This window comes from Gopherus evgoodei, chromosome 6 (assembly GCF_007399415.2).
Source record: "Gopherus evgoodei ecotype Sinaloan lineage chromosome 6, rGopEvg1_v1.p, whole genome shotgun sequence".
Classification (NCBI taxonomy): Eukaryota; Metazoa; Chordata; order Testudines; family Testudinidae; genus Gopherus; species Gopherus evgoodei.
In genome coordinates, this window is record NC_044327.1 from 103153081 (window position 1) to 103168506 (window position 15426).

Genomic DNA, 15426 nt, shown 5'->3' on the forward strand with positions numbered 1-15426 from the left:
GTTCAGGCTCCACTGTGATCCACAAAATTCCTGCTGAACTCTTAGTATGTAAAATTAGTGCCTGCATTTCCAGAGTAAAACCTCTCTCTGGGCATGTGCACTACTGCCTCACTAGAAGAATCCAGACACCTATCTCTTGAGTAAGCCCCAGAGCGATCTGTGAACTGGGGAAAGTTTGACGTTTGCCTATCTCGCATGTGAGGTCTGATTCAGTAGGTGTGCTCAAAGGCTGATTATCAGGTTGGATCCCATTTAAAATGGAGAAGACGGTGGTGGTGGTGACAATGTTATAACTTTAAGCTCAGTGGTTAGCAGACTCACCGGGGATGTGGGGGACCCAGATTCAACTCCCCCTCCTGCCTGATGGGGATATTTCAATGTGGAGCGCCTTCAGTCTCTCCCATTGGAGTTTTTTCATTGTGGATAAATTCTTAAAGAAGCATAGGGCCAGAAACAGAGAGAGAATGACTCTGTAGCTTGCTAGCTAAGGCATACACCTGGAAGGTGGGACACCCAAAGCACAGTGCCCTGCTCTTTAATTGAGTGCCATAACCACTGAGCTAAACGTTATAAGGTGGGTGTCACTTTAACCTCCTGTTTTGTGTGGAGTGACGCCCACACCTAACTCATTCTCACAGAAAACAACTTAAGTGGCTACGCTGCCTGATTGCAAGAGAGGGATTTCTGTTTCTGGTTGACTACCAAAGCCAGGTATGTCGCTGCATCCTGAATGAGACAACTATCTCTGTGAGAAGGGCAGGGTTTAGGACACATCTCTCTCACATGGCTTTTGTGAATCACATTCTAAGATACCTATCTATCCCCATTCATTATAGAGAAACCTAGGCTAGGCTTCTTCTGTGAAGAATTGAGGTAAGTATGCAGGGGTGGGGGTGGGGGCACACAAATCATGGCATTTCCTGGATCCTACATGACCATTTCCATAGAGAGACAAGATCTAGACCTTTATTAGAAAGGGGACCTTTTGAGTATTATTTTAGGGAAGCACACTGAAGCTGGGGGCAGGGAGGGAGAGTTCTTTTTTCATTGACATGAGTTGTTTGAGATTTAGATTTTAGATTTATTTACATCTAGAAACCTTAATTGGTGCATAAATACATAACTGATCAGGATGGGCAGATACCATACAGGGCTGCTGACCTCTCCAAAAATATTCCATTAACAGTTTCCTACCTCTTCTCCAGACTTTAGGAAAGGGTATCCCACTTTACAGGTAATATTGTGATTGGATTCACAACTATCTTTCTGTATACCCTAGACAGAAAGAGTCACAGCATTACAAGAGTGATTTCACTTTTATCTGCAACATTTTTTAAAAAGTTTTAATTAAAAATTAAACAGTCCAGAAGTACATCACATATTTTTTGTAATAATTGTCACTTTCCATCATCATCATAATTTAAAATTCAAATTATTAATGGATATGACTTTCTACATTTTTGTTTCATAACATGTCATATATTTTTATCATAATATTGTTATATAAAGTTATATCAGAGTTACTATTATTGTTTATCAGTGAAAATGTACAGAGAACTTCACAAAATGCATAGGGCTCGCGTTTAAAATCTGTGTACATGCAAAAGAATTCTTTTCTCATCCCAAAGCATCTTTACAAATATGGAGAGCAGCACAGTGTCACCATATAGTGATGGGGGACTTCAACTACTCAGGCATCTGTTGGGAAAATAACACAGCAGGGCACAGGGTATCTAACAAGTTCTTGGAATGTATTGGAGACAATTTTTTATTTCAGAAGGTGGAGAAAGCTACTAGGGGACAGGCTGTTCTAGATTTGATTTTGACAAATAGATTTGATTTTCAGCTTGAGTGAAAGTGATCATGAAATGGTGAGTTCACGATTCTAAGGAATGGTAAGAGGGAGAACAGCAAAATAAAGACAATGGATTTCAAGAAGGCAGACTTTAGCAAACTCAGGGATTTGGTAGATAAGATCCTATGGGAAGCTAGTCTAAGGGGAAAAACAACTGAAGACAGTTGGCAGTTTTTCAAAGAGACATTATTAAGGGCACAAGAGCAAACTATCCCACTGCGTAAGAAAGACAGGAAGTATGGAAAGAGACCACTCAAGCTTAACCAGGAGATCTTCAATTATCTAAAAATCAAGAGTCTTACAAAAAGTGGAAGCTAGGTCAAATTACAAAGGATGAATGTAAACAACTAACACAAGTATGTAGGGACAAAATTAGAAAGGTCAAGGCACAAAACAAGATCAAACTAGCTAGTGACATACAGGGTAACAAGAAAACATTCTACAAATACAGTAGAAGCAAGAGAAAGAAAAAGAACTGGGTAGGCCCATTACCCAATGAAGGGGAAAAATAATAACAGAAAATGTGGAAATGGCAGAGGTGCTTAATGACTTCTTTGTTAAGGTTTTCACCAAGAAGGTTGGTGGTGATTGGAAGTCTAACATAGTTACTACTAGTGAAAATGAGGTAGGATCAGAAGAGGCTAAAATAGAGAAAGAACAAGTTAAAAATTGCATAGACAAATTAGATATCTTCAAGTCACCAGGGCCTGATGAAATGCATCCTAGAGTACTCAAGGAGATGACTGAGAAGATATCTGAGCCATTAGTGATTATCTTTGAAAAGTCATGGAAGACTGGAGAGATTCCAGAAGACTGGCACTATATTTACCCTTTTCCTATCTATAAAAAGGGAAATAAGGACAACCTGGGGAATTATAGACCAGTCAGCTAAACTTCTGTACTCGGAAAGATAATGGAGCAAATAGTTAAGCAATCAATTTGAAAACATCTAGAAGATAATAAGGTGACAAGTGACAGTCAGCATGGATTTGTCAAAAACAAATCATGTCAAACCAACGTGATAGCTTTCTTTGACAGGGTAACAAACCTTGACAGGGTAACAAGCCTTGTGGCTAGGGAGGAAGCAGTAGACAAGGTGTATCTTGACTTTAGTAAAGCTTTTGATACTGTCTCACATGACCTTCTCATAAACTAACTAGGGAAATGCAACCTAGATGGAGCTACTATAAAGTGAGTGCAAAACTGGTTGGAAAACCATTCCCAGAGAGTAGTTATCAGTGGTTCACAGTAATGCTGGAAGGATATAATGAGTGAGGTCCCACAGGGATCAGTTTTGGATTCAGTTCTGTTCAATATCTTTATCAATGATTTGGATAATGGCATAGAGATTACACTTATAAAGTTTTCGAATGATACCAAGCTGGGAGGGGTTGCAAGAGCTTTGGAGGATAGGATTAAAATTCAAAATGATCTGGACAAACTGGAGAAATGGTCTGAAGTAAATAAGATGAAATTCAATAAGGACAAATGCAAAGTACTCAACTTAGAAAGGAACAATCAGTTGCATACATACAAAATGGGAAATGACTGCCTAGGAAGGAGTACCGGGGAAAGGGGTCTGGGGGTCATAGTGGACCACAAGCTAAACATGAATCAATGGTGTAATGCTGTTGCAAAAAAACCCCAACCAACCAACCAAAAAAACAAAACCAACCACTTCATTTTGGGATGTATTAGCAGGAGTGTTGTAAGCAAGACACACGAAGTAATTCTTCTACTCTACTCTGTGCTGATTAGGCTTCAAGAGGAATTTTGTGTCCAGTTCTGGGCACCACATATCAGGAAGAATATGGAAAAATTTGAGAGAATCCAGAGAAGAGTGACAAAAATGATTAAAGATATAGAAAACATGACTTATGAGGGAAGATTGAAAAACACTGGGTTTGTTTAGTCTGGAAAAGAGAAGATTGAGAGGGAACATGATAACAGTTTTCAAGTATGTAAAAGGTTGTTACAAGGAAGAGGAATAAAAATTGTTCTTCTTAACCTCTGTAGATAAGACAAGAAGCAATGGACTTAAATTGCAGCAAGGGAGGTTTAGGTTGGACTTTAGGAGAAAACTTCATAACTGTCAAGGTGGTTAAGCATTGGACTAAATTGCCTAGGGAGTTTGTGGAGATTTTTGAGAGCAGGTTAGACAAACACCTGTCAGGAATGGTTTAGACAATACTTAGCCCTGCCATGAGTGCATGGGACTGGACTAGATGACCTCTTGAGGTCCCTTACAGTCCTATGATTCATTCCTGACCATGAGTTGTACCTCCGCGAAGCCCAGCTTGGTCATGTCCCTGCATATGATGTTCCATCACCAAGTCTCTGGTCATCCTCCAGGTCTCACTGACCCGGTTATGTTTTGCATTATTTTCTTTGGCTTTCTATCTACCATTTATCTTGTCCAATGTCCCCACCATCAGAATATTTTTTATTGCAGCCAATCTCATAACAATCTCCAATTTCACATTCTACTCTCCTCCTAACTTCATTTCTTTTATCATCATCCCACTTTATACCTGCCATCTTTCAAAGAACTCTGATCTCTCCTGCCTAAAGCCTTCTGATATTCATTTCATTTAATGCAGCTTCTTCCAGAGTTCTACTATTAATAAACTGGCTTGATAAATTTTCACTTTGGTAGCCAAAGTACATGTTTTAACCTCAGCCTTGATGGAATCATCGACAATGATCAAGCTTCCTAGGTACACACAAGATTTCACTTGTTCTGTGGCTTCACCACTGCTGCATTTCAACACTTCATTTATAGTCCGCTTCATCTTCTTGGCATTTATTGTAAGTCCAAATTGACTACACCAATTTTCCATGGTAATGAAGAGTATCATATTTAAATCAAAGGAGTCTGGCAGTTGTACAATGTCATCTGCATAAGCTAAAGAACTTAATTCTAGATCACACAACGTCACACCCTCCCTCTTATCTACCATTCTTAACATCTAATTTAGGAACATGATAAAAAGTGATAATTATTCCATGCCCTCTTGTCTTACACCTCTCTAACTTGAATCAGATGCTTAATCTTCCACCAGAAGTACAGGAGACTTCATATATAACCTTTTTCACTGCAGTTATCCTAGTTGGAACTCCATATAGATTTTACTGCTTTCCACAGTGCTTCACTCCAAACCAAATTAAATGCCTTTGTGAAGTTGATGAAAACAGCAGACATCTTCAATTCACATTTCCACTTTTTTTTTTCCTATCAACTGTCGGATTGTAAATATCTGACGAATGCAACTTCATCCTAGTCTGAAGCCACAGTTCCTCCTTCCTTACCTACTTCCTCTAAAACTTGTCTTAATCTGCTAACTATTATTTTCCACATTATTTTTCCCTAGTACTGATAATTAGCGTAGACCTTTATAATTATTTAGACTGGCAAGTTCTCCTTTCTTCAGGATTGGCACAACTATTGCCTTTAACAAGTCACCTGGTTCTTCCTAATGCTCTGATAGCACTTGCCCCACTGGTTTTAGCAGATCAGCTGTTATTCTGCTCATTTCTGCAGGTTGCCTGTGTTTAAACTGCTTCACTGCTCTTTCTATTTCTTCTTCTGATGGTAGTTGTGATATTCATTCTGCCTTGCTAGCTGCCCTGTTCAGCTAGCATATCTGTCCAGACTTTCATCTCCTCTTTGGCATTTGTTAGTTCACTGAAGCCTTTCTTACAACTTGCATTGTTGGCTTGATTGTGTTTTTATACAACTTAACTTTTTTGTATATCGTTTTCATATCTTGCTTTGTTGCTGCTTCTGCCAGTTGTTGAGCCTCTTCATTCCAAGACTTTTCTTGTTCAACATTTGTGATTTCCTCACTGCTTTGTGCAATGCTTTTACTTCTTCTTTCCCAGCTGTCTTGGCTTGTTTACACTTCTCCTGTAATGTTCTTGTTTCGTACTCAGAATGCACAAAAATGCATGCACAATGACACCTACTTGCAGACACAATTACCATGACTCCATATAAATCTAGCATTTACTTAGTACACACCAGGAATTGTGCAATCAAGCACTGGATCCAACTGGCCATTTGTATTCACAAATACTTCATTTGTACACATAATGGTGGAAACTGTACACCACTTAGGCATATAATTACATGCACATTTTTAAAAAGCAAGCCCATGATAAAGAGATGAAAAACATTTTAAATTCTTGACATCTAATCAAACAGGTCATCTTGGTAACTTCAGAATTGTTTATCATTAACTTTCTATAGCCCTGAGGTCATCATGTTTATTATTAATATTTGTTTTAACTCATAAGGTGCTCTCTCATACCCCTGACATCAGAATGTCAGCAAAGCACATATTGTTATTCTCTTCTTCCCGTGCATTCCATAAACTCCCTCTTCCCAACTGTTGCTGACGTAGGTGCCCCTTCTTGCTCTTTGACTATGATGACTTGATGCAGAGCCTCCTCCAAGACTGCATTCATGGAAATGATTTCTCCTCTCACTGATATCAATTAATATGGTCCCTTTAAGTCAAAAGAGTTACACTGTCTTCCTGATTTAAGTGAATTTGCTTTGCTGCTGTTGCTGTGTTGATCCCAGGATGTAAGAGAGACAAGGTGGGTGAGGTAATATCTTTTATTGGACCCACTTTGGTTTATGGAAAGGATGAGCTTCCAAACTTCACAGAGCTCTTCCTCAGGTCTGGAGAAGATAACCAGGGTGTCGAGGCTAAAGTTGAGGAACATGAGGAGAAGCTCTGTGAAGCTTGAAAGCTTGCCCCTTTCACCAACAGAAGTTGGTCCAATAAAAGATACTACCTCACCCACCCATCTCTCTGGTGTAAGTGAAGGCAGATTTAGGCCTTATGTATCTTCACTGCTCTGACATCATCTTCAATTGACCAGTACCATTTCTCACCCTTTCCTTAAAGACCATAATGGTGCTTGGTTTGCACTGGCCTAAGAAATTTTAGTCCCATGATAATTCTCAAACCGATGTCCCTAGTTTAGCAGATTAATACAGCAACCGCCTCAAATCTCTCCACCAACCCAGATTGTGATAAATTGAAAAAATCTATACCTCAATTCCAGCAAAAATGATGTTTGGAGAGTACTGTACTAAGACTCTGGTATTATAGGCACTGTCTTTTTTATTCCTGACAGACAGTAACACGTTGAACTTATCATTGCTTGACTTTATGATGAATGGAGAGGAACTGTAAAATAAAATAAAAGAGTTGTGTTAATTATCTTTACTTTCCAAACTGATAAAAAAAAAATTAAAAAATGGAACTTTTTCCATGTTCATACTGTTTTGTCTTTGATTGACAAAACACTAATCACCGGTATTCTATTAGAGCACAGAATCTTTATTGTATTAGTATAGCAGCTATATTAAGTTTCAGTATAGTTACCTGTCTCCAGCTGTTATACTCAGAACCAGATCTGTAATACATTTATTTTTGATTCCACAGTCTTTTGTGAAAGGAATCTGCAACAATAATATTGATAGTTATAGTCACATTTGGTTATAAGTATAATCAAAATCTAAGTATCAGCATTTCAAGTCATTATCATATTTTACATTATAAAACACCTTTTGTATGACTGTCATAGAGACTTTTGTTGGTATTAGTTAATGAAGCCTCCCTCCGCCCTGTGAAATAGTTGGGTGTTATTACCCAGCTGCAGAAGAGGGATATCTATAAATAGTATCAGAGGGTAGCCGTGTTAGTCTGGATCTGTAAAAGCAGCAAAGAATCCTGTGGCACCTTATAGACTAACAGACGTTTTGGAGCATGAGCTTTCGTGGGTGAATATGCATCTGAGGAAGTGGGTATTCACCCACGAAAGCTCATGCTCCAAAACGTCTGTTAGTCTATAAGGTGCCACAGGATTCTTTGCTGCATCTATAAATAGGTGAACAGAAAGGTTAAGTGATTTACCCAAGATCACAGAGTGAGTCAGTGGCAAAACTGTGAATAGTACAAATGAGTCCTGACACATTCCCCTGCTTTAGTTTGTAGATTAGATATAGCTGCCTCCTTTCATTGAGTGTCCTATGTGGACAGGTCACTCACCTTTAAAATTCAGTTAGAGCTTCACAACCTGATTCAAATCCCACTGAATTCAAAGTCCCCACCAATGGAGGTTCATGGAGAATGCATCTCCCAGCCTAGCCCCTCCACCCTCACTGACCAGCCCTAGCCAATTTAAGGACTAAGCCGTCCAGCTCTGGGCCTTGCAGGAGCTGTCTGGAGAGGGATGAATCTCATCTTAAATACTCTAGATATTAGCAATGAACCTTAATGTCTTACATATTCATACACTGCATTCGAGATCTGAACCTTAGAGTTCAGAACATGAGAAGCTAGCATGAAACCTCCAAACTTAATTACCAGCTTGGATCTGATATCACTGCCACCAGCCAGAATTCCAGTGTCTGGCTCACTCTGGTCTCCCCAAAACCTTCCCTGGGGAACCCCCAAGACTCAAATGCCCTGAATCTCACCATAAAGGGAAATAACCCACTTCCCTTCTCCCTCTTCCCCTCCAGGTGTTCCTTCCTTGGGTTCCTGGAGAAATATACAGATTCAAGCTCCGTGAATCTAAACAAAGGGATTCCACCCTCCCTGCTTCAAGTCTTTGAAACACAAGTACCAAGAGATCAAATCTCTCTCCCCCCTCACCCAGAGGGTATGCAAAGTCAGGCTTAGTAAATCTAACACAAAGAGATTTTCCCCCTCCCTTCGTTTCTTAGCCTTAACCAGTGAAAAACACTCAAACAGGTCTTAAAAAGAAAGCTTTATATAAAAAGAAAGAAAAAGACATAAAATGGTCTCTGTATCAAGGTGCCAATATACAGGGTCAATTGCTTAAAGGAAAAAATGAATAAACAGCCTTATCCAAAAAGAATACAATTTAACACATTCCAGCAACTACACACATGTAAATACAAAAAAATATATATAAACCTATTGTCTTACTATCCTTGTACTTACAACTTGGAAACGGAAGATTAGAAAGCCTGGAGATAGAAAGATCACTCTCAGAGCCGAGAGGGTCACTGAACCAAGACAAAGAACAAAGAACTCACACCCAAAACTTCCCTTCACCCAGATTTGAAAAAGTCTTGTTTCCTGATTGGTCCTCTGGTCAGGTGTTTGGTTCCCTGTGTTAACCCTTTACAGGTAAAAGAACATTAACCCTTAGCTATCTGTTTATGACAGGGCAGGTCACTCACCTTTAAAATTCAGTTAGAGCTTCACAACCTGATTCAAATCCCACTGAATTCAAGTCCCCACCAATAGAGGTTTCATGGAGAATGCATCTCCCAGCCTAGCCCCTCCACCCTCACTGACCAGCCCTAGCCAATTTATGGACTAAGCCATCCAGCTCTGGGCCTTGCAGGAGCTGTCTGGAGAGGGGTGAATCTCATCTTAAATACTCTAGATATTAGCAATGAACCTTAATGTCTTACATATTCATACACTGCATTCGGCTGGTCGCTGTCGAGAACGGGACCATTCTCTGGGTCGGAAAAATTGAACTCCAACAAAAACTTTACAGAGTCCTGAAAATCAGGCTTGTCCTAGAAATAAAAGAAATGAAACTGTTATGAAATTTTCCCTTAAAACCATTATTGGTATGGAAGCCGCTAAAAGAGAATAAATATGGAGAACCCCCCAGGTGCAATATTTTTCAGTCATATTCTCACCTGAACCACAGTGTAGGAAAAATATCTGAAAAAGGAACAACTTGGTGTAGTTAGCTAATGAGGACAAACCAGCATGTTTCCAAACAAAAACCTCCAAAATACATGTCCCATGGGAATCTAATAGGTCATCTAGTCCATCCCTTTACCAATGCATGATCATTCAAGATCATCTTAAAAGCATCAACATTTATAGTTACTTTTATTCTTCTCAATGAACCAAAGGCAGCCCTGGAATAGGCAGATATGAGGCCCACTGACATGAATGGAGTGGTCTTTTGTGCCAGGGATGAATTTGTGCCCATTATTCTTACACATATTGCACATTCAAGCAAATCTATGTGTTATGCATCAGATACCAGTAGGGTAATTTTTTCAGCAAGCAGCTGTGGAGTTGCTAGGATCTGGGTGTGCAAAAGGAGTTAGGTACCTAAGTCCCTATGTTAGGTGACTAGGTCCTAGTTCTGGGATCACTGTGATAACACAAAACTCCCAATGACATTGTAGGCATTTAAACTCACCCACCACCTGAGTTTTTGCTGTAAAAGCTCCCAAGACACCTGTGTTTCTACGCATGTGCACTGCTGCCTCCCTGTGAACGTCCAGATGCCTATCTCCCACCTAAGACCTTGCATGATTCACAGACCAGGAGAAGAAAGGTGTTTGGCCCCCTAACTTGCCCAAGAGACTTGATGCAGTAGACGTGCTCACAGGCTGCCTAATGGATTGGGCTCCCATAGGTGAGCTTACACAAAGCAGCTTGAGGGGTGGAGAGGAGGAGGAGCTGCCACCTCTCAAAAGAGTGCTCTAACCATTAGGCTTTGGGATATTCTGGTATAGGGAGCTTTGCTGTCTCTTCTGTTGAATATGTTGCACTGTGGATAAATAATGAAAGTATCATTGAAGCAAGGGGACTGGATGCTGTGTCTCCCACACCCTGGGTGAGCACTCCAAGCATCAGGCTACAGAGACATTTTCATGCTTGTGCTCTCATTCTTTCCCGAGTAAAGAGTCAGTTGGGCCAGTCACTGGACTCAGTGTCACAATGCCTAAATCCTTTTGAGCAGTGAGCGCTAAATGTTTTAAGAATAGGTATCAAATAGTGTAAATCCCTAATGATTCTATAAAACCAATGATCAGAATGGACCTTTCATACTAACTGCTTTACATTTCTTTTTTTATAGTCAAGAGGTCTAGCTCTGGTCATCTCACACATACTCTGTCCCAACCCTAATTATGGAGATTTAGAGTTACATGTGCAAATTACACTTTCATCGCACATTTTCCAGATGACTCTTTTGCCCACATCTAAGTCATCCACCATCCTTTACGTGGCTGATGAATTCAGCCCAATTGTGTTATTCAGCTTTTAAATATAAATAGCAAAGAAATAAAAATTGAGCTAGGAAAATTTAATATATAGTCAAAGAAATATTAATACACCTCTACCCCAATATAACGCGACCCGATATAACATGAATTTGGATATAACGCAGTAAAGCAGTGCTCCGGAGGGTTGGGGAAAGGGCTGCGCACTCCGGCGGATCAAAGCAAGTTCGATATAACATGGTTTCACGTGGTAAGGCTTTTTGGCTCCCGATGACAGCATTATATCGGGGTAGAAGTGTACTATGAAAATGGATTAATAATATGTATACTGGCTATTGACAATGATTGTGACTGTAAGGAGCCTTTTTAATCTATCTTAGCATTAATGCACTAAAAATGCACTTAGAGATAACTGTAGCGTAACAATGAGAAAATATAGCCACTTTATATGATTTACTTGCCAACACGTAGAAGTTATGTTTAATACATTCTGACCCTTTGACAGTGATATTTTTTTGTATCTTCCTTTCTTGACTTTCCATGAACAAGCTTCGAGGTATCTGTCTTTGTGAATCAAGTGTAGCCCAATACTGTATACCTGCAAAGATAATTGAAATAATATGTGGATAGGATTATAAGCAATAGACATCTCCCTACTCTTCTCTCCCAGTTTGTTTTTGTTTTTTGTTTTTTTAAAACTGTAACAACATTTTAACCATTTTAATTTTGTTATAAATTTTGAATACCAAACTTAAAAAATAATCATTTCATAGTTGCACGCTGTTTTTTTTTGGGGGGGAGGAGGGAACCCAAACCAACCTACCAAAACCAAAAAACAAACCAAAACAATAAACAACCCAAAACCAACCCATCAAACCCAAATGCAAATAGAGCAGGTTTTCATGCAAAGATTTGATGACTTGGTGCTGTCTACTTACTGGTTTCATATATTATATCTTCTTTAGACTTTAGTCTGACTTCAAAACAAATTGTGGCATTTATGCATACTGTTTCTTTTTTATCCATATTACAATTTTTCTTTTGGATATTGATTTTGTTGGGTATGAAATTCATGGAAACATTTACTTCAGCTACATCACGAGACCTTAAGAAAACACCAATGGGAAAGAAGACCCTTAAATAATAATGTAAATCTTTTAGCATTTTAAAAACAAAATTGTCAAACTATGCAATACTGTACATTACTGAACATACATGTAATGATATAGGCAGATAATGACATATGCTTTACATACTATTAAGGTATACTATATAATGAGAAAGGAGCAATTACTGGAAAACTATTCAGACCTTCCATAGACATGCACAAAGGATAAGATTTTCAGAAGCAGCTAAGTGACTTAGAAGTCTAAGTCCCATTTTCTAAAGAGATTGTTAGGTACTTAGGAGCCTAAATCTCATTGTAAATCAAAGGCAAACTTTTCTGATGTTTGCAAAATATGTAAAAGCCAGCAAATTAAAATCACACTGAGGCAACATAGAATATATTAGCAGCAAAAAATAAAAGTAGTTCTAAGTCCAACATTCTGGTTGGTAAAGTCTTGGGAGAAGGATTATTTGTTATGATGATTTCTGTCCTTTGTTTTTACAAGATGACACTGATTTGTCTATGGAAACTTTCATTGACTTCAAGGGTTAAATCCAGCCAAGTATAAACAGGCACAACATTCATTGGCTTCAGAAGTTGTATCTGCTTTCACTATTATGACTTAACATATCTAATGTTATAGTACCTAGATGCCTCAGCCAGGTCAGGCCTCCGTTGTACCAGGCATATATAGTAAATGACTGTCCCCATGCTGCCAAGTCTTAAGATTTTGTCATGAGTCTTGTGATATTTGGTGTTTTGCTTAAAGCTCCACTCCTGGAGATCACTGATTAGGTAAGAATCTTAGCTGTCATTTAAAAGAAAAAGTAAGTTTCTAGTCCTTTTCTAGTCCTAGAAAAGCTTGAAAATGTAACCCAAGGGACCTTAATGGTTAAAAACCCAAAATGTAAATAAGATGACCCCATACTTACCATTTTAAAATTTTCTTATGATTGTTAAGAAAATCTGATGATTTTTGGAGCCTGACTCATGCTTTTGAACATTTGGGGTTAACATTGAGTCCCTGCCCCAAAGAGAGACAGTCTAAGGCCCCTGATCCTGCAAAGACTTATATACATGTTTAACTTTACCCAGTGAGAGTTGCTTCATTGTGAAACTGGGGCCTAAAAGACAAGACAATTGAATGAGACAAAGAAGTAGGTTGGAAGGGGGAAGAAGAAGAAAAATGAGGAAACAAAACATAGGATCTGCTTAGAAGAGACTAGCTGTCATTCAGATAGTAATCACAACTCATCACCAATACTGAATTTAGTCTCAGGTGTTCATTTAAATTAGAATCGGATTTTATATGTTTAATTACTATTATTACAGGAAGTGTGGGATTTGTTATTTATTATTTGACCTTGGATGTAATGTATGCTTAAGTTTGCCATTACATATTAAGCCACAGTTAGTTCAGTGAAAATGTAGGTTCTATTTTGTCTACATTCTAAAATAATAGGGTCCTTTTGTTTAGATAAAAAATATTTAAAATTATGTTTACTTTTATAATATAGCAAGTTTCATTTTTTCATTATTCCTCCTCTCAGGGAAACATTAAAAATATTAAGATCCATAGATAATACTAAAATATGAGATGAAACAAGTCCAAACACAGGTGAGATATATTGTTTTCCTGCAATAGTCCACCCTTCAATCTGGAGTGTGCATATTAATTAATTAGCAAAAGTTAAGCACCTATTATTATTTTAATGGACACACACACACACACACACACACACACACACACACACACACACACACACAACTATAATAATTGGGCCAACAAATTTACTCTAATTGTAAGGTCAAATGTAAAAAGTAAGCGTAAGTTTAAAAGATATCACAGTAACCTATAACAAATGTTGAACGGAAAAGGTGCAAAAAGGTGACAGAAAAAATAAATTAGTCTGAGCAAAAAGACCTATCAATATAACTCAAGGAACATGTTAAGATCCTGTCTGGTAAACAAGAAAAGTGTAGAACTGAAAATCAGTAAACCAAAATTGGTGTGCTAGAAACTAGGCCTAATAAATGAACAATACTGAGAGAAGAGGCTAGTCTGCTCATCATTCCCCTTTTGGGGTCTTCAAAAAGCGACTGTGAGGGGAAAAGCTAGCTATTGTGATGCTGGTTGACTGGGAAAGGAGCAAGCTTCACTATCATGGCTGCTACCTGTACTGTCTCCTGGGACCCCAACCTTCTTCATACTAATCCTGACAGCTGTCCTGGCTAGACTAGACTTGAGAGAGGGAACCAGATTACATCATCACCTCCACTGGCTTTGGATTAATCCCAAATACTACCTGGGATGTGAGACTTGTATGTTCTTTCCTTTCCCCACCTTATTTCTTCTCTTTCCTATCCCTCTCCTTTTTTCCATCTGTCTAACAAGAGTCTGGCTTAGTTGGTCAACACTATATACTTTGCAACACTGGTCTAAATCTCTGACATGAAACAGGAAGATAAATGCAATGCCCTAAACTGCCCAATGTTGGTACAAGTTTGCCAGGCCTTGCAGTGACTGACAAGACAATGAGCAGTGCTTATGTCTCTCCACCAGTGAGGCTGCAGGTGAGAGAAGCTGTATTTTCTCTTTGCTATTTTTTTCTCTCTCACTTTTGTGTGTGTGTCCAACTTGTTGTGTCTTCTAGGAAATGGGAAAGGATGGAAAACAACAGCTCCAGTTCCAGCCCATCTCTTTTCCCAAAGAGAACAGTTATTACTATCTATAAAAATTTCAAACACGGTGTGGAAAGGGGTGGGGTACAGGTGGTAATTCCTTCTAAAGACTCTATCCAGGGAACAAGGAATGTTGTTAAAATGAAAACCTTATTTAATGCTTTGCATTTCAAATGCTTTAACTGCTTTTCCTTATTTTTCTGTAACTTTAATAAGTGGTTTGTTTGCCATTGCACGCACTAAGTAGGCTGAGGTCTCTGTATACCAAACCCTGAACCTTGTTTAACTCTGTTTAATGTTGCAAAGTTTCAGGTGAGATTCATGCCTATGACTCTTTAGATCCTTTTATTCTATCTAAATTAATGAAACGCTACAGGGAATAAGGAAAATAGTCAACATGAAAACTTTAGTCTATCAGCAGAGAACAGCCAACAATCTACAGGTGATTTAGGCTTTTCCCCTTTAAACAAATGCTTTTAATATACATACCAGAAGAGGGCAGCACCACCAAGTCCTCCAATGGTGACATCCGTTAGACCATCACCATTTAAATCCATTTCTCCATGTATAGACTGACCAAAAAATTTCACTTTTTCCCCATCTCCACCTGATGGAATACGCTGTGAAAAAGAATTAATCGCTGTATTTAGTATAAAACATCTCATATAAATAAATTAAGGATGCATGAGCTGGGTGTGAATAGGCTTTTTAGAATTTTAACATTGGATTTTCATTATAGACCAGGGGTGGCCA

At 38.6% G+C, this 15426-nt stretch overlaps 1 protein-coding gene across 2 annotated transcripts in view; it reads right to left on the reverse strand.

Annotated features, from left to right (window-relative positions):
• The window catches only part of ITGA1 (integrin subunit alpha 1), a 128518-nt gene that overhangs the window by 27518 nt on the left and 85574 nt on the right, over positions 1-15426 (reverse strand). For both annotated transcript variants that reach the window (XR_004000857.1, XM_030565945.1), the window contains exons 15-21: positions 15163-15293; positions 11822-11988; positions 11345-11481; positions 9321-9431; positions 7255-7331; positions 6921-7056; positions 1195-1275 (exon numbers count right to left, since the gene is read on the reverse strand). Coding sequence is in view for 1 of the 2 variants with exons in the window: in XM_030565945.1 (XP_030421805.1) it covers positions 1195-1275; positions 6921-7056; positions 7255-7331; positions 9321-9431; positions 11345-11481; positions 11822-11988; positions 15163-15293 (840 nt within the window). In the remaining variant the exon portion in view is untranslated. The remainder of the gene's footprint in view (positions 1-1194; positions 1276-6920; positions 7057-7254; positions 7332-9320; positions 9432-11344; positions 11482-11821; positions 11989-15162; positions 15294-15426) is intronic.